The 20,299-nt window shown below is 34.5% G+C and overlaps 1 protein-coding gene across 1 annotated transcript; it reads right to left on the minus strand.

Moving 5' to 3' along the window:
• LOC100369267 (arylsulfatase B-like) lies at nt 1–7,276 on the minus strand. Its single transcript, XM_002732459.4, has 16 exons — nt 7,198–7,276; nt 5,766–5,784; nt 5,085–5,235; nt 4,797–4,848; nt 4,511–4,614; nt 4,080–4,195; nt 3,591–3,658; nt 3,273–3,374; nt 3,020–3,083; nt 2,678–2,775; nt 1,929–2,065; nt 1,666–1,724; nt 1,435–1,552; nt 1,108–1,178; nt 832–939; nt 1–422 (listed from the first exon to the last, which is right to left on the minus strand). The coding sequence occupies exons 1-16, from the start codon at nt 7,249–7,251 to the stop codon at nt 250–252; spliced, it is 1,494 nt and encodes a 497-aa protein (XP_002732505.1). The 5' UTR covers nt 7,252–7,276; the 3' UTR covers nt 1–249.
• Between the last annotated feature and the right edge of the window lie 13,023 nt (nt 7,277–20,299).

A 20,299-nucleotide genomic window follows, 5' to 3' on the forward strand; every position in this document is an offset into this window, starting at 1 on the left:
TTTCGTCATCTTAACAATGAACTTTTATTTGATACCTTTGAAAACCCAACGAACCTACAAGGGGATATTTCTTGTCACGTGTTACAGAAAGCTACAAATGAAATATAGTCTGTACATTAACAGATTAAATAGGTAATATTAGACAGAAAATAAGTATTGAATAGTAAGGGATACTATAGATTCAGTAGTTAAAAATTTATTAAAAACGAATGGAGATGTCGTAGGATTTGAGTGTATGTTTCAGGCCATTTAACACCAACCAGGCGACCAGACATCATTAAAATTCGCGGCGGAACCGGCTAGCTCTGTTGTTTGGTTTACTGGTGGATGTAGCAATTTACGATGTTCATCCAATCGATCACGTAAATCTTGTACTATATCTTGATTGTCAGCGGAGATGTCGTGTCGTTCTTCTGGGTCATCTGCATTGAAAGAGAGACATTAGTAGTTATTCATATGACACCTCTTCAATGTTCGTTTTTCATGAGTGGAAATAACAAAATAACATGTCAAACAGCGTGGAGGCCACTAATGCCACTGGTGTTAACCTGAAAATAATCTCAAATGAGCATGCAGTAAGATAGGAGTAGCATTTCACGATTTTGCACAATTTACACGTTTTTGTATTGAATGAATAAAATACTCACTTTGGAAGTGGCAGTATATACACATTGAAAACATGTTTAGAAGCGTCGTTTGTGAGTGGCGATCAATGCGCGCGTCTGCATCGAGGGACTATACGCTTCGAATTAGTGGCTGTGCTTGTTTGTATGTTCATAATTTGCCTAATCATTCTGTCTTCATTCTCCAAAAACAAAACATCATTCTTACCTACGATATTGAACAAGTATTCTACGTTCTGTGGAGCCGGTGCGTTTGCTTCTTGATCTGTAGTTGGCAATCCGCTTGCTGGGGGGTCACCGTAGTTGTAATAGTTATCTGAAATAAATATACATTGACATGTGTCAGATCGTGTAATCATAATGAGACATGGTGAATGCAAATCCACTGTATTCACTATCCCCTCTACATCCATATACAATAAGCTTTCAGTAATTTGGTTGATAAAATTTCAACCGAGAATTCTTTGGGTGCATATATGTTTACCTGTTAAACGGATATCCCGATATGGATACAATAAATCCGGATGTCCTGTAATCAGTTTATAGTCTCCGATCCTTAAAACATACAAAAGATAATTCATGATGAGTATGTATGCATATATGTTATATTCCACCATAGGTTCGTGATATATAGAATAGAACATTGTTTTGCAGAACACACTCGTTTTCATTTGCTGGATCATTTATTCAGTTACTACTATTCTAAATATTAATACAAACTAATTTTTCAATTCTTGTTCACAAACCAGAAATAAAAACAGCTTTTTACCCAACTAACCCCTCATACACATATAAATATATCATTGCTTACCTGATAGCAGCACCAGGGGACACTGGATCATCATCGATATTATAGATAATTTCATTTCTTGGCGATGGTTCATCTTCTGACCATGTAGGCCACATACTTAAACCGTCAAGTTCAGGCTCTATCAAATACAATTTAACAAATTATAGTAATTCGTTGTAAATGTCAAAACGCCTATTATCTGACCTTATATGGCGAAACATAAAAGTTGACAAAATACTTGTATTAACTCACCAGCTTTTGCCCCAGCCACATCAAGGATTGTTCTGTGTATATCGACTATGCTGTATAACCTATGAACCAAGTGGAAATTAACTTAATTAAAGGTTCAAAACAACAATGCGGAAAGTCTTATACATGAATAATCGGATAGAGTAATGACTTCTCAACAGAATCAGATTATATGTTTATATAGTTTACATTTTGTCAATGACACCAACTAAGACATTAAAATTAGGTGTGAGCACGGTTGTGAAATTGTCAATCACTCAACTTACTCATTGCTTTTATATCCAGTCTTCTCTATTCCTTTCCCACTGACAATAGATGGTACGCGAGTAGCGCCCTCAAACAGCGTTCCAGCAATACCGCGGAATGGATAGTTGGACCCAGCTTGAGATGATAACGCTCCATTCTGTGTAAATAAATATAAACACTAACTGGTAGCATAGTGGTTGTCGCATCAGACTCATGATCGGTAGACCCAAGTTCAAATCCTACCTTAGGCTGAACATCAAAGGGTCGACTCCTACCAAGGGTGAGTGTGCCACAGACTCAATGGCAAGGCCAATTCCACTGGCCGAGATTCATTCACTAACGAATGCGACTTTGGGGGAACCTTGGTTAAATTGCCATTTGACAGAGAGATGGCCACACAGCCCTGTTATGTAGTCCCAAACATTAATATGACTTATGTGGCAAAATGGCACTAGCACTTGCAATTTGCACATACAGAAAAAAGGTCAGGAGAGACAACAGTTACACTAAATGTCCGGAACTGTCGCCTGCCACAAAAAATATTTTTTAAAAATAAATAAAAATAAACAACGGTTCAAAATTCAGATCAATAAATATAAACAGGCCGATGCTTTCTTTAAACTTTATTCAAGAGAGAGAGGTTAACTACTCATGTGAATGTGTATTCGTATATGAACTCAACTACAGAAAGTCATAAAGTGAGTAAAACATCAACACGTTTACAATGATTAAACAAATTAACTAAAAATATCACACATTAGACACTTACGTCTCCTATGAATATGAATAGCGAATCGTCATACATGTCACGGTCTTTCAACGCATCCACTACACCGCCAATTATATCGTCCATCATAGTCAACTTTCCTGTAATAGTAAAAATACTAAAATGTTTTTCTTTTCATTTTCAAATTTGGCAATCATATATTACAACTGAAAGGATTGGAAGGAATGCCATATGATGCCTTGTCGTGTCATTTATCATCGTACTAATGACCAAGAATGCCCTGTGATAATTGTTTTGATTTTTACTTGAATGACGTGTGGTGTCCCAAGCCAGGTATTAATATCCTTAGATACAACTATATTCATATGGAATTGCTTCACATACCATAAAATTGCCTAGTTCTATCATCTTCGATATCTGCATATAGTTCTTCATACTCTTCTGGAATCTGAAGAATGTCACACACATATAAATGTATACACGTAACAAATAAAAACATGTACACATATAATAAGAAACTGACATCATATGCATGTTTTGATTATCTCCTTTAAAGGAGTTCCTTCTAGTAGACTAAATTTATCTTTATTGTACTATTGTTGTTAATTTACTGTAACCAACAGAATAAGATATTTACCTCCAGATGCTTAGCAGGGATGTCCAGCGTAAACACAAGGAACAGTGGAGTTTCTGGGGAATGATTATTTACTATTTCCTCTGCTCTATCACCAAGCATTAACTGTAGAAAGAAAGATATGATATGATATGATATAATTTGACAATATATTATTTCTTTGTTTTTCACCAGAATCTTGAATGCATGGCATCAATCTTTACTACAATTTTAATAAACAGTATAAATAAGATGTTGATCAATGAGTGTATACTGAGACTCTATCTCAAATACCAAATGACAAAGACATTAAATTATGACGATAATAATACATATACTCACTGCAAGATAACCGTCACTTTTTGGTACCACTTCCAAGTTGTCACGGAAGTCATATCCTGCCGAAGGAGCTGGAAAGACAAATCAAGATGGGTGAATTGGACAAGTCAAATATCCATCTCAATTGACCCGCTCACAACAATTTGTTATCATATCTGTGGCATAATACCATTACTGTAACATTCGTAGTCACATATAATTTGGGACTACAGGGTGTACAATGGAACTCTATTGTAAGGATGCATTATGAACAATATCTCAGACGTAAAGTTAAACATCCGAATATGCGCAGAACTTTCTTTTAGTATTATTTAATACTGAACTGAAATACTTGAAAAATAACAAAACTTATTAGTAAATTTGTAGAACATTTGTGACAAAGACTATAAATCCGACATAACAATCTCTTTTCTGGCATGTTTGTAACACATAGTTGAAGTGAACAAAACAATGTACTTAGACAAAATACTGTTTTGTCAATAGTTAACTTACATAGTACTCCGTTCAATTTATCGTAGTCACCGACGCCCAATGTCCATAGACCATAGTGTGAGTCAAAACCACGATTTGTTGGTAGATACTCATCTTTACAGAACCCTAAATGCCATCTAAAAACAAATTTGGAAAACATTTAGAAATAAGAAATATATAATAGAAATATTTAGAAATATTCTTGATATATATTATATTATGATTATATGTTATTTACAGTATTTCATTGCATGCTACTGATATCCTAAAGCATCACATCGCATTTAGGTTTGTTTCTGAAATCCACAAAACAAGGTGTGCTAAAATTGTATGAGTAAAGTAAGATAATTACTTAATGTCAAATGTTTGTTTTAGAGTTATGGTTTGCTGTCTTTTTTTGAAAACACAAATATCATCAGATTGTAATAAACACGTTCAATTTGTCTACTTACTTTCCAACCATATGAGTAGCGTATCCAACTTCTTTAAGTTTTTCTGGTAATAGTTTGAAATTCAATGGAACCCCACTAGGATGAAGGTTGAACACCATTTGATGCTGTAAATAAATATAAATATAAATACAATCTATATAATAAATTTAATTATTGAGAATTAAGACAACATTGGGAAGTGGCATTTATCAATATATTGGTCAAACGTATTTAGTAACGTAATTTGCAAGTAAATCTGAATTGAAAGCAAGATAAATTGTGTTCAAATATAAAAACAAATTCTTACTTGATTTCCTGTTTTGAAAGGATACAATCCCGTCATCATAGCAGCTCTTGATCTAAAGAATTACATATATATATATATATAGTATAGTAATTAAGATGTATATTGCATATACACAGGATAGAGACACTTTTTGTCGTGATGCTGTACCAGCGCAAAAGTTATGATTGACGCAAGACACTAAAATTCAACTTTAACCTATATGCTATCATGTAATTACACATATTGGTATTACACTTGAATGAACAATTTTAACTACATTCCATTCACAATAACGATATTATCACTTACGGTGTACATGTGGGATGGGTGTAAGACTGTTCGAATATGACGCCATCGTCGGCGAGATCCATCAAGTTGGGCATTGCAATATCAGGGTTGTGCCAATGTACGTCATTCCATCCCATGTCATCCACAAATATTAGAATAACATGCGGTTGATCTGATAAAAATAAATGAATAGATCTAAATGTATAGCATTACAACGCAGTACAACTAGTATGTTGTGTGCATAATATGTGGTATTGAATGTTTTAACAAACGAATGTTTGTGTGCATAATTTATGACATTCTCTCTGTAACCTCATATGCTTGTGGACGTTGAATCGTGGACCATGTTGGTAAGTATAGATTGTGACTGTGTGCCACACGATACAAATTCAAAAAATAATACATACAAAATCAGCTAACCATCAACCGAAGAACATTCAATACTTAAGCAATAAGACCTTATCGACACGATGGTGACCTGTCACGAAAGACGACAATTCTAAAAACAGCCAATCAACGCGGTAATTACATACAACTACAAATCTAACAAACGAGCGATTTCGTACAGTATCGATTCGCGGATTTTCTGGTATGTTCAAAACATCTTATAGCCAAAATGCTCGTTCATTTATTACAAATACTGTAACTAAATGTTCCCTGGAACTTCCGCAAATTACGTAAAAATTAAAAACACATTCTTACCTTCATCAGCAATGCTAGGCTGTAATACAAAATAAATTAAATTCTATGTTAATAAATGCAACATCATTTTATTACAACTATAATAATATATTCATTACCAATTCAAGGAGTTTATATCAACAATAATATAAAATGTTTTTAATCCGTGGTTACATAAAATTTAAATAAGAATTCAAACAACAATCGCAAATTTATTTAATTTATGGTATATTATAAAGATATCTTTCTGGTAGTGGAAATAGCAGTACATATATATGGCATGATTACATAACCAACAATCGACTACTCTAGAAACACGCCACGGAAAAGTTAAAAAAAAGTGTTTATTTGAAAAAATTTCAGGGTAAATTGAAGCATACCCTCAAAAAACTATAGTTAAATGGAAATATCCATCATTTTTTTAAACGTACTATTCGGATATAATCAGTCTAAAACATACGGAGCTGTATCTGAGGACATACATTTAAAAACATTCGAAGAAAAGCGTTATCATATTGCTAGTTAGAGTTTGTTAATAAATAAATAGTCTTATAATTTTAATATGTGGAAGGCCGAAAACAATGAATTGCCGTATCTTCTGTTTCTGATATGTTAGTCATTAACTGAAGGGAACTATGCCAACATAATGTAACAATAATTTGAAAAATGATATGCATATATGAAATTATAGCTACTTTAAAATCGTGACTGCTTTTTTAAGCCTCTATAATATATATCATCTGATGTGACGTAAAATATTTCTAATGTAATCAGATTATCAAATTAAGAATGCACTACAAACAAAACAAAATTCATAAGTTTGATATATAAATCGTGGCGCACGAAGTTTATAACGAGAAGCACTGTCATTTAGTGATATCAGGTTATAAAATTAAGAGTGTCTAACATATCTTCATAACAAAATTCAAAGGTCTGCTAAAAACAGATATCAAAATGTTGATATATTAATCGTGGTGCACGAGGTTGATAACACAATTGGCGACGGGAGTGAATGCAGCTGTTAATATCGACACCGATTGTGGTGGGGCACTATTTGTTTTAATCATATTTGTTAGTTTAAGAATACTTAATTTGCATTTTTTATTAACAAATTTCAACAAAAAGTCTTAAGCGAGGCGAAAATAAGATTGTAGTTTATTCAAATATTGGCAACTGACTGACAAAAGGTACACTGAACGTCTTAATCGGATGCAATGTTTTCTCTTTCATTAGACTTTGGTACAACCCAATAAACATTTGCAGTGCCAGCCACATGGAATTTGAACACGCACCCTTAGTAACATGCCACAGACTTGGCAGGAAACCATGTTTATCAGCAAGCCTGCGATCATAAATGCCCACCAATAAATCATAACAATTAGCCAATAAAATTAATGTAGTAAAAATACTGTAGTCAACTTAAAACAAACAAGCAATTAAGCATTTTCCATACCTTGCTGACAACTGCCAGTGCCAGAAAAACAAATATGCAATGGAGACTACTCATCGTGACTGCCTCGATTCGCGATCGTTGTCAATTGCATAGAACTTGTCTAATATATATACTTATCGGTGTAGTGTTGTATCACACATATCGGTGTACAAGAATAAACGTGTAATACAAAGAAGTCCAAATTTATTGATCCGGTCACGCAACAAACAAATTGCTGGTATCGTCTGACACGAAAATAAAAACGGACCAGAATAAATTATTTCCTGTAGATGACAGTAATCATACACAGTTGATCAGTTTATTTTATAAGGAGCGTGTAGTTTATATTATTTATATATTAATTATATTCGCTTGGTACATTGGAATCAGCAATCATGACAAATGTGCAGTATTTTACAATTTACAAATTCCAGACGTATCAATTAACGTTTTCGAATAAAATATGTGGTTTTGTTGAAAAGGTTTATTTAGCGTATAATGAAAAGCTTCCGAAAGTATGTATGCGTCCAGGTTTCATTGTAGTCGCAATGTCTAAGGGGCATCTCAGTGGTAATTTCTGAGCGGCATTTAAGTGCCAATTTCTAGACGGCATCTCAGTGTTAATTCATCTCGGTGGCATTTTCTAGAAAGTATCCCATTGGTAATTCCCAGGTGCACCTCAGTGGCAATTTCTAGACGGCATGTCAGTGGCAATTCCCAGGTGGCATCCCAGTGGTAATTCCCAGGTGTCATCTCAGTGACAATTTCTATACGGCATCTCAGTTGTTTCAGGGAGCCCCTGTAGCAATATCCGGGATTTAAAAAATGGGTTCTAACAAAATAATTGAAATTAGAAAGCGATGAAGTTCTTTTTCTGTACTTTGAAAAATGGAAAATATACATTTTCTGCATTGTTTTTAATTCGAAAACTATAGTGAAAGTGCTTTGCATATTGCGTGACATGCAACAGTGTACCAAGGTATCTCATACAACTAAAGGCCATATTTATAACATTGACAACAACACATGTACAATCTTGCGAAATCATGAAGAACTTATCGTGGTTCCGGCCGAGAATTTAGTGGTGTGTTCAATAACGTGTCCGTTGTGTCAAGGCTAAAATAATATGCACAAGTTCCATTAAATATTTTCTAAATAGTTAAGAGATCGAGGCCGAGGATTGAAATATATTAATTTGGGCAGCAATTACAATGCTACAATTAATGTTGTTTAATAACATTCACTGGTAAATCCATATAATTTGTTTTTATAAACAAAGCCTATTGTAACGTCAGAATAATTAATTGCGGTTATAATATACCATTCATGGGGTTTCTATGCGTGTTCAGAAAAAGTGTCTGCATTCATGTCGCGTGTGATAAACAAAAAGAAGTGTGTTACAAATTTATGTGTTAAGGAAAAGAACTGGTACCGGAAAAACAGTGTTGGTCTTTTGAAAAACGGTACCACGTGCAGAAAACATACAACAGGCGATGATATGAAACCAATACCGATTTAATATAATTTTAATGACAGAAATGTTTGTTAATAACTTTGTGCGCTACGATTAGGATACCAAACTTCTGAATTGTGTTATGAAGCTGTGTTAGGCATTCTTAATTTGATAATTTGATTACATTAGGAATAATTTACGCCACATCTTCAGTCAAATACACAACACACAAACAATTTCCCAAAATTGTTTTCTTTTTCTGACACGCAGACAATTGTGTGAACACATAATTCTTTATTTTGTGAGTCTTCAAGAAAGCGTCTTGCAAGAGAAGGTTTATGCTTGCACTTGCGAAAACGAAAATAATAGAAGAGCTTTCGAGACATGTAGTAACATGGTCGTACAGTTGCAGGTACTGACTATTTTACGAACGTACACATACATACACGCATACACTTACGTACATGCATATACATTTGAGTTATTGTTAATTGTTTACAAACAATTAAGTAGAAAGAAAATTTAATGTCAGTGAATAAAATGTCAGCAATGCCATGACGTCACACAGTCGGGTCAACTACGATCAGCAAACTTATGTGCACCACAACTGTGGGTATTGGATTCCACCCCTCCCCCGTCCTCCCCCATTTAAAGCTTCTTCACCAATAAATAAATATTTGTGCACTGGGGTCAGGAAACTCATTGTGAGGGCGTTAATCTGTGTTTTAAATCATTAGTCTACGCGCATGCGCACTTCATTCGTTTTCGCCATATTTGTTTACCTAATTGTAATATTTGTAATCAGATTGTTATCTTTGCCATCCAGCCAGTCATGTTGAATTTGTATCTGATAAGATTTTATTCTTTCGTATGTTAGGTACATTTGACTGGTGTTTTAACTTTTGTATTGTTTTGTTTTGTATTTTTGTATTTCGCGTGTTGTGCAGACGACTGCATTTATGATCACAAACTTCGTTGTTCAGTATTTTGTGCTTTATTGCTTAAAAAATAGTCGATTGCTTCCTGTCATAGCGATTCTGTGATATTTTCGTGACATTTTGCAAATTGTGAAGACTTATTCTACTTATTTCATTCTATGCACTGTTTATCTGTAAAAAATATACTTATCTGCACTTAAGTTTTCAATTCACTGAGATTCTTACTCTACTGCTTTATTACTAAACAGGTGTTAAGATCTGATATTTTGAGGCTAGAAATCGTCAATTGTGAGGATAGAAATCGTCTTTGTTGTGTCCTGATATTATACATTTATAGTACATGGGCCTGTTTAATTTTCACTGAATTATTATGTAATACAAACATTCTTTGCAACTGTTTCTTCATACTGTAGTGTATATGAACACCTTGTTTATGCATAATTTCCGTGTTTTATCTCTCTGATATGATATTGATTTTGTATATTTTGACAATAGTAATGTGCAGTTTGGGTTGCTTGCATGTATTTGACCTTTAACAATGTTTCAGTTATTCATAGTAATGTATTTTGTATCCCACTTGTAATGTCATCATTTACATGCCAACTGGTATTATTTAATTTTAACAGTGTTTCCTATACTTTCTGTAGTGGATCTTTGTCATACACACAGAATTAGGAAATAATAAAAATCGGATACGTGTATCTTGATTGAACTCTATACCATTGTCATGTGTCATATATCCCAGCGTTACATCATGATGCGAGATGTACAATTGTAGGAACATATATAAATCAATGTATTGTCTCGATGAATTAGATCATGTCCATATAAACCATGTTTAAGTGTCCAGGGTTCACAACGCCCGGGGAATTGGTACTGTTGCTCTGTTGGTTCAAAGAACTGGCATTTCCTCACATGTCAACTTAAACTATGCTCAGCCATGTCAGTGCGTTGTTGGTGCACGATCTTCATTAGCCACAGATCGCAATGTCAGCTTTGATTCATACACAAATCCTCCGCTGCCTAGTTTTATACGGTTCTAGATTCGATGTGTAACGCAGCGTATATCACTAAAATCACGCTTGTTTTCAACCATGGGCTGCATATTTTGGTAATTGCACGGTGTATCGCAGTCACCATACCACAATGCACTAAGTAACTTGTATTTTTGCAAACTCTAACTTAGAAATTTGTTTAAATCATGGGCTGGCAAATTCGACTCATGAAAAATTCAATGAAACATAATTATTTGCATAAGATAGATGATCATTATAAAAACTGTTTTTTGATTAACTGTTCATGATGACAGGGCAGAGCTGTTCATATACGTCATCCGTCCACCAACAATTACACTAACAACAATTTCATTTTCTTGAAAACCAATAATATGAGTGCTTTTTAGTTTTGTGCCAATATTTCCAATTTTGAACTTTTTTTGTAATTTTGTAATTTTTTGTCAAAACTGATATTTTTCCCAACTCGCTTCATAGATTGTTTTGGAATTTAATTACAAATACCTTCTCATTATTTTTCTCATTTCATGACCGTATCTTTAATTTCTGATTTCGCGTGTCGGAAAACATTTATGCTATGTTGAATTACGGCGGTCAATTACGTTCAAAAATGAATATATTTTGCTAATTTAGTTGAAGTACTTCATTGTATTAATTTATCAATCACTTGGCACACAGTCACTGGATTACTACACAAATCATGGACGTTATGGGACAATCAAATCTCCGAGACAGTAAAAAAAAAGTCAAACTCAATACACCCCGAAAGTAAAGTTGTAGGCCTAAACAATGATGTTGAGAATTTAAATGTAAATTTACATGAAAATTACTAAAAATAAATAATATACTGAAGTCAAATTATTATTTATCGAAAAAAGGGAAGTAGCATTGATGTTTCATGTACATCCAAGAGCACAACAACATTTCAACAAAACAATGATTTTCATTAATTTATATCACCCCAGAATTTAATAACGATATATAACAAAATGGTCATTCGATGAAATGGACATTCGAAAAAATTTAGTGTATCCTCATCAAAGAAGGTGTTTGGATGTATGAAGTTTCGGTCATCATTTTCTGTCCCAGAATTGTTGACCTCGTGTTTTAAAGAAGGCGTGCATTTCAACCATATGCATGTTTTAGAACATACTGATTAAGGTCGTACGACAAATATTAGTTCAGCGTAATTATTCGTTACTAGCATCACTGCCATCGCTTGTTTTTACTACTTTATACTTCGCCGCTTTGCGCTGGACTGAAAAAGCGGAATTGTCATCAGAACTGCGCATGCACATTTGGAGAACAATGAGTGTTGATATAATGATAGTTATTTTTAGAAATCCGACAGAAGCCAGTTGCGCATTTATAAACAAGCAAGTAATTTCAAATTTATTATCAAAATTACGTGTCGTTCTAGATCGAAGTTATCGTAGTCAAGTGTTAGTTACTGTAAGGAATGCTTCAAGTGTATTGCGTTTGAATGAACTGCATGCGATGTAGTAAATTAACAGGAGTAGAATATTGAAATGTGCACATGCGCAGATCGGGCAACAATATTGTTCTAAATATCCCTAAACATGGCTACATAAACTTGTTCTACCAGTAATTTAAATGAACGTTTTAGAATCGACTTTGTTCGAATAATAATATAAATAAATACTAACAAGAAAAGAATGTCGTTGTTGCTATGCGAAGCGTAACAATGTGTTCCTTCCCTGTATTTATTGACATTAGTATAACAATTATATCTTCTACTGGTAACTTTGCATGTAACTCTTTCCATATTTATAGAGTGATCTTGTCTAACGCTTGGCAAGACAGGAATATGATCCAACTCCAGGGGCGGCGGCACAAAATTTGACATAGAGGGGCGAAATCTGAACACAGACCTTACCGGGGGTCCGGGGACATGCTCCCCCTTTAGAAGTTTAGAAATCTGGACCCTATTAATCGATATTTCATGCATTTTGCGGGTCAAATTTTGCTGACACAAAGGCACACAATACACCATTTGGTAGAAAGACTTTTACTCCATGAAAGACTGGTTTTCCTGAACCAATTTGGCGACGCGGTTATAACATACACACGGGCCAGCTCGCGCAACGTATTCATTTGCTTGTCACGCTGCCTTAACATATGGGTGCAACAACAACTTTTTTTATTGTATTCACTTATCAAATATTCTACAATGTGTATGTGTAATATTTGTTTGTTTTTTGTTATTGTTGTTTTTATTTGAAAGCCGCATTGGGTCATTTTTCTTACATAGTCCACTATAAATGAGACGAGCTAAGACTCAAATAAGAAATTACTTAAGGTCTATTCCTTAGAAAGGACGTAAATAAGGACAGAGCTGGAAGCTAGAGACATGCGTGACCGAGTCTGCAGGCTATCGCATTGCGTGCGTATACGATGTAAATAAGTCAATATGTCTATGTCTATGCGTGTCACTCCGTTAACCACGGAAACACGCAACATATAATTTCACAAATTTGACATGAACTCCGCCGTTTCCATTTCCCGAGCGCTACGTTGAGTCTATCGGTCTGCGAATGTCATTAAAAACATGCCGATAATAAAAATACAAAAAATGGAAATAAATTTTATTATCATGTTGGCATCTTCCTCTTCAAATTTGGATTGTTGGACCCAATTCAATAAAAGACTAAAAAAGTTCTTTTAATGCCATCCAACAACGCCCTCTTTTGCCCGCTCAAAGCCTTTCTGTTTGATCCGTTCTGGGATAACAAACTATGGTGGTAGTTCATATATAGTTGCGGCTGGTCACATAGGTAATGTTGCCTGTCGTCAACCGTTTGTCAGCAATTACCTTTCCACCTTCTTCCTGAAAACTACCAACTCAATTGCATTGTTACTTGGTATGTATGTTCATTTGGTGAACCTCTAAAAGTTCTATTCGGGATAATATCTTTAATTGTGAATTTTTAGCAAACATGTTTCTCTTTTTTTGTCAAAAATGTTGTTGACTTCTTGTTAAAATTGCTTTGATATTGATATATGTTTACTATGGATGGTCCTCTATTAGATTAGTTCCATTAGGGGAACACTAAAAACACTGCTGAAATAGCGGAGCTATTTCGACCGTCAGATCGCTTGTTATTTACTGGCAGATTAAAACCTCTTATTTTACAATGGTTTCGTTTTTGTGTGTTATTAACATGTTTTTTTTTTTTATTTCGCAATAAAGAAAAAGATACAAAACAAATAATGACAAACCTCCCAAAAATGTACATGACAAACCCTGACTGGTATACGGTGGTGAGAAAAACTAAAAGAAAGATTAATTTACTTGTATTGAGCCAACCAATCATTTAAGCACTCCCATTAACGGTAGTGATATTGTTCCTTTCCTTTATATAGGGCTATTTCCAACTCTATTTTCCTATTTTGACGAACTAGTGATTTAAACGCAATTGCAGAAGCGACTGTTGCATATCTTCTAAAGGTAATAAATATACTTTTTGAACAGTAAAATTAAGTGGTTCAAAATTAGATTTTCATCATTTAAAATACCTTAAATTGTATTTACTTAATTACACTATATTTGTTGAATATTACTACACCCTGCCTTCATTTCGTAATTGTTGAACATGGTGACTAACAGATGTTCAAATGTTTCATTATACGATTTGCATAGTGAACACAAAGAAGAATTTACAACGGTTTCCAGCTAAACTCACAATTCTTTGTAGATGCAATAACCGTCACCAGACCCTTTAACCAGTTTCAAAGAACGTAAAACGTTTAGTCTTTTAAATATAAAAATATAAGGCATGTATTCCCTCGTATGGCGAAAGGTTTCATTTTTGATTCTGTGATTGTTAACTAGCACCAGGTAAATACATCTTACCGCGTATCCACTGCTATAATTATTTTACTGACACGACCTATCAATTAAAGTAATATATTATATGGTTCAAAATGATAATTCAGTGTAATTTCATTTCAGTTCTGTTGTCCCAATGAATATTTACTAATAAATCAATTTTGTTGTTTATGTTCAAAACAGGAAGTAGGTGTTGTTTACTGACGCCGCATTTATCCAATTATTTTAAAATGTTCCATGTTGCATCTCTATACCAAATCTTTAAGACACGTGATTTTGCCACAATCTTGGACGTACGTTTTTCATAAAACTTGATGAACTTGATATATTTGCATGCAGCATGCATTGCAACATATCTCTTGAGAAATTAGCATATATATTAGTGGGGACATATTAATGTATGTTCTAATATCAGCTTAGATATTTAATTATTAATAGTTTAATAATAGGTCGTGCTTAGTTATAGATAACATGTGTTTATGACAATAAAGTACTAGTTACAATATTTTATGTTAAAGTCAAAGTATGACTTCTTGTAGCTAAGTGAGTCTCGAGTTTGTTCATAAAAATAGAGTTGACCGTGACTGTCTCACTTCCAGCGGTAGTTATTACTAGAGATTGGACGCGGCACGAGAGAATGTACGCCCACATACCATATTTGTTTGTCTTTAGTTTTGCGGACCCCTGTGCGCTTAATGAATGTGATCCAGTTAATAAATAACCCACGAACAAAAGAATAGAACACCAAAATGCGTACCTATTTTTGAATGTAGAATTTGACGTGTGGTGGGAAATGGTCGGCGACCGAGTATATTCATAGAATCGCTTAACTCATAGGTGATGGAGGCTCTCTATGTATATCAGAATACCTATATTTTCAGATATGAATTACTTATTTGTTAACGAAATACAAATTATGTTGATTTTTATACAGTTGCAGGTATTGACTATTTCACGAACGTACACACACATGCACACACACGCATACACTCACCTGCATATACATTTAAGTCATTGTTAATTGTTTACGAAAAAGGAGGTAGAAAGTAAATATAATGTCAGGAAATAAAATAAAATGTCAGTAATGACATGACGTCACACAATCGGGTCAACTGCGGTCAGCAAACTTAAGTGTGCAACAACAGTGGGTATTGGATTCAACACCCCCCCCCATACAAAGCCTTCTTCTCCAATAAATAAATATCGGTGCACTGGGGTCAGGAAACTCAGTGTTATGAATTACGTGTTCTAAACCATTAGTCTACGCGCATGCGCACTTCATTCGTTTTCGCCATATGTGTTTACCTAAAGATTTTACCAACTTTTATATAAGATTTCATCCACAGTAATCAGATTGTTATCTTTGCCATCCAGCCATAATTTGTTTGAATTTGTATCTGATAATATTTTATTCCTGTGTATGTTAGGTTCATTTGACAGTTGTTTTAACTTTTGTATACATTTTTGTATTTCGCGTATTGAGCAGTCAACTGTATTTACGATCACAAAATTCTTTGTTCAGTATTTTGTGCTTTATTACTTAAAAAAATAAGTCGATTGCTCCCTGTCATAGCAATTCTATGTGTGATATTTTCGTGAAATTTTGCAAATTGTGAACACTTATTTCTACTTATTTCATTTTATGCACCGTGTCATGAGGTGACTAGAAATGCTGCATAGTTGCCTAGATGCATTTTATTCTTGGGTAATTTAAGTGTATATTGTTAATGATGGGTCATACACCCCTTGTTGGAATGGTATGGCCCAGGGAACAGATCGTTTTGTTGGGGAAGTTTGAATACCGAGTAATATGTGCACCTGGACATTGATTCATATAAAAGTACTCCTTGATTACATGCTCGGGGCTATTCCATTTGGCGTAACCACGTTGGACATCATTGTCTGAAGCTCGTACACAACTAATGCAGAGAAGTTACAAGTCTCAACGGACCTTTCGTAGAACTGACATTACGGCGAACTGACTTTAACCATTGCTGGCTGCGAAGATTAGGACAACACATCGACGGAACTTACTGTCTGTGTATCCCCGAGGAAGCCAGCGGGTCGTCTTCGCGTAGATTACGCCAACACGTGGCTGAAACAGCCATATGACTTCATCGAACACGTTTAATTAATTATTCACGTTCAACTGCAAGTTCTGCTTACAAGACATTGACATTCGTCGAATGATACCGGTCAGTAACACTACGTTAGGGTTATGTGATAGGTATTTTTGATGGTTAAAAACCTTTCACTGAGGTAACCGGGATTCGGTCGTTTCCACACTAGGCTGACAAAAGACACACACGAGCTCCATTCACGTTCCCAAACGATTCTCTGCCAAGTCCCTGGTTTTCACCCGAGACAGCATTAAATCACTCTTTATTTCTTGTCACTCCTTAACCAATTACAATCAGTATAAGAGACTCCAAGGCCTTGCCTTCAAACAAACAACCAATCACATGAAAGTTTTACACATCATAATCAATTAATTACTCGTCAAGCTGTCTAGAGAAAACACTACTATATATTGTCAACACTAACTAATATTTATGGAGTAATAGTCTTGCACTAACATTCCACAAAGATACCGCCTTAGTTAGAATCGCAAACAAAATTGGTTTAGGATTACAGCTACTGTATTGTATCTTAAAAACTGCAGAGTCATAAGATGTTTTTGGTTGATTTCGACCAGCTCGCCATCTGGTCTTGTCATTAACCTTTATCAGTATATGTCATGGCAACCACTGTCAAACTGACTGAAATATAAATCATGACAGTTACACACTTTATTCATATTTTGAGCTTATTATTGTGTATATTTTGGAGTGCACTTCATTTATTTAATTCATCAAATTATTATATAACTGCTGTAATTTTGTACTGCTTTGCCGTTACTCTATTGACGTGTTTTGCCCAATTTTGGAAATTTGGCAATACTTAATGATTGGAACGGCGTCAGTTTATACGAGTCACTCGTACATTGTTTCAGGCCCGTAGTTTGAGGAGGTTCGGGGGGTACGGTCGAACCTCCTAAATTTTGGAAGTGAATAGATTTATTATCATAGATTAGAACATAATAAATAAAAAGTATTAATTAAAATAATTACCATCGTTTAAAATCATTGAGGTAACTATCAGATTCAGCAGCTGATGTTAAATATTAAAACAACATTGAAAAAAATAATAATCTGAATGATGTGGTGGTCCTGAGTAGGGCAGTTTGTCTTGTGCGAGTGTTCGCTCAGTTAGTAAAGTGCCACGGTGGGGATCGAACGGGATTGACACAACACGACACTGTACTTTCCTAGTTTGGTTCATTAGTTTTGTATTTTTAAATGATGGCATATATACTGTTTTGTTGCAAGTGTATCAGCCGAATGTAGTCAACTTATTGTATTAGTACGTGTAGCCTGTGTTATTGGACAATAGTGTATAGCTACGGATTCAACAGATCATTGAAAAAATGCCGAAGATTTATCATCACGAGTTGTATAGGTCGAAGAGCTCCTTGCAGCTAACAATTTACCCCACTGTGTTGCTTCAGCACTGAAACTATGCATATTCTTTTACACTTTTTTTTGTTTTGATGTCTTAGAAAATTTACTATATTTTTAGTGGGTTCATAAAAAGGAGATGTAGTCGTTGAAGTCTATTGAGACTGCTGCTAAACTGCCACTATATGTATATTATTTTACCGCCCTCTAAAAACAGATTTACAATGAACCAAAACATTTACATACTGTAAGAAACATACATGGTATGCCATTGGTTAGTGCATTTAATTTGTTAATTTAATCATTGTGCCAGCTATTTCTTATGGTAGCGATATGGGGGTACAAACATTCGGAAATCGAGAGACAACATTTTGCAGATATCTACTTAGCGTGAATAGTTGTACTAACAATGTAGCGATGTTGGATGAACGTGGAAGGCTGCGATTATGCTGTGGTTATTTTAAGCGTTGTACCTCATATTGGTTAAAATTAGTTGAAATAAAAAATAGCTGGAACCCCAAAACATGTTATATCATGCTTAAACGATTAGACAAAACCGGCAGACTTACTTGGGATACCCACATACAAATCGCCTGTTCAAATATGGTTTCGGCATTGTCTGGTTTGAAAAACAAGTTGGAGATACTGCAAACTTCTTAGAGATATTTACTCAAAGAATAAAAACAATTTGTCAGCAAGAATGGCATGCCTCAATTTCACAATCATCAGACTGTGCACGTTTTTGCAGTGATATGCTTGAATTTAGCATGGTAGAAAATGAAATTCACTTTGTTGATCTTTTGTCAAATAATGCAATATGCAATTTTGCAAATACTGATAGTCTGGGCTTACTTCGTCGCTACACAAACTGCCACACCATTTATCAACTAGTTCTGTATCTTTTAAAAGTTTTCGAGCGACCAGATGAATATTAATCCAGCTTAACTTAGTACCATATGTTTATATTGATGTTGTATTGTTTTTATAACGTGCTATGGACTTTTCTACTCATTACATTTTCTACGATGGGCTGAGGCCCTGTACAGAAATAAAATTACATAATACAAAATTGACTAAATACTAAAATGAATAATGTAGACAGATTTCGACATGAAATCGTGTCACTTTTATGTGCGCTAACATGTGCGAAGAGCGAAAAAACTAGTGAGTAGCATCCAACTTTAAAATGCTTAGACAATAATGCTAAGATACGTATAGTCTTGTCCTTTTTGTGTACAGCATTTTGCCGTAGTGGATCTAGGGTGTGGGTGCGTTTGTCTGTGGGTGGGCAATGGCTCAGGACCCCTTCTCTAAAATCATATGGTAAAACAGTTCAATGATATTATGTGAAATAACTTACCAACGTAACACAAAGTAAACCAATTGAATTTAAACCCGAGAATATAAAAATGTCTGTAACAGAGCTCAAAGACACTTTTTTTAATATTATAAAATTCACACGTTTCATGTCAAACGTATTTTTGTTTTCGAACCCTCTATTCAAAAGTGCTGGCTACGGGCCTGTGTTTACACTTTGATGTAAGCTCCATGTTACTGTACGGGCTCTAGCTCGTTGAGAATTGGTTAACACGCACAGGGTTCTAGTCAAACTTGTATTCCTGCTAGGATTCAAGCCTTGTGCCGATGTGACTTAATTACTATTGACCTTAAATCTGTTCCAGTTATATTTAATAAACCGTACAACTGCTAGTATAGGATTGCGTCTGTTATATGTTCACACTGACTACACCAGGGTCACCAGTTGGTTGTATACAAATATACAAGTCACAATTAATGCTAAAAAGTAGCAGTGGAGAAAAGAACCCACAACACAAGGGAAGTCTTGTTTGGTAGCCACACTTGATTCCGCCTTGTGACACGCCGTTTATATGTAAAAATCATAATTATCTGCATTTAAGTTTTCAATTCACCAAGATTCTTGCACTACTACTTTATTACTAAACAGGTGTTGTGATCTGATATTTTAGGGCTAGGAATTGTGATAGAAATCTTCTTTGTGTCCTGTCGGTAATATTATACATGTATAGTACATGAACCTGTTTAAATTGCCTGAATTATTATGTATACAACAAATCTTTACAAATGTTTCTTCATGTTGTTTTCAACCATCGGCTGCATCCTTTGGGAATTACACCTTATATCGCTTGTATTTTTGCATAATCTGACTTAGAAAATGTGTTGTTTTTTTCTTTAAATCATGGGCTGGCAACTTCGAATGTATTTTTACTATAGTGTTGATAAATACTTCAATGACAAATAATAACTATAGGATGCATGGGAGAATATTGGTATTTTCCCGAGCGAAAACTGCTTTTTGCTTTCAAAAATAGGCTTTATATTATTAAAAATGA

This window comes from Saccoglossus kowalevskii, chromosome 13 (assembly GCF_978046115.1).
Source record: "Saccoglossus kowalevskii chromosome 13, keSacKowa6.1, whole genome shotgun sequence".
Lineage (NCBI taxonomy): Eukaryota > Metazoa > Hemichordata > Enteropneusta > Harrimaniidae > Saccoglossus > Saccoglossus kowalevskii.

Bases quoted from the DNA above. Each gene is read 5' to 3' on its own strand.
- LOC100369267 (XM_002732459.4), bottom strand. From the start codon at position 7,251: ATGAGTAGTCTCCATTGCATATTTGTTTTTCTGGCACTGGCAGTTGTC. The intron at 3,375-3,590 runs GTGAGTATATGT...TTCTTTCTACAG, and splicing joins AAAGTGACGGTTATCTTGCA to TTAATGCTTGGTGATAGAGC. The intron at 1,179-1,434 runs GTAAGCAATGAT...GTATGTTTTAAG, and splicing joins TCCCCTGGTGCTGCTATCAG to GATCGGAGACTATAAACTGA.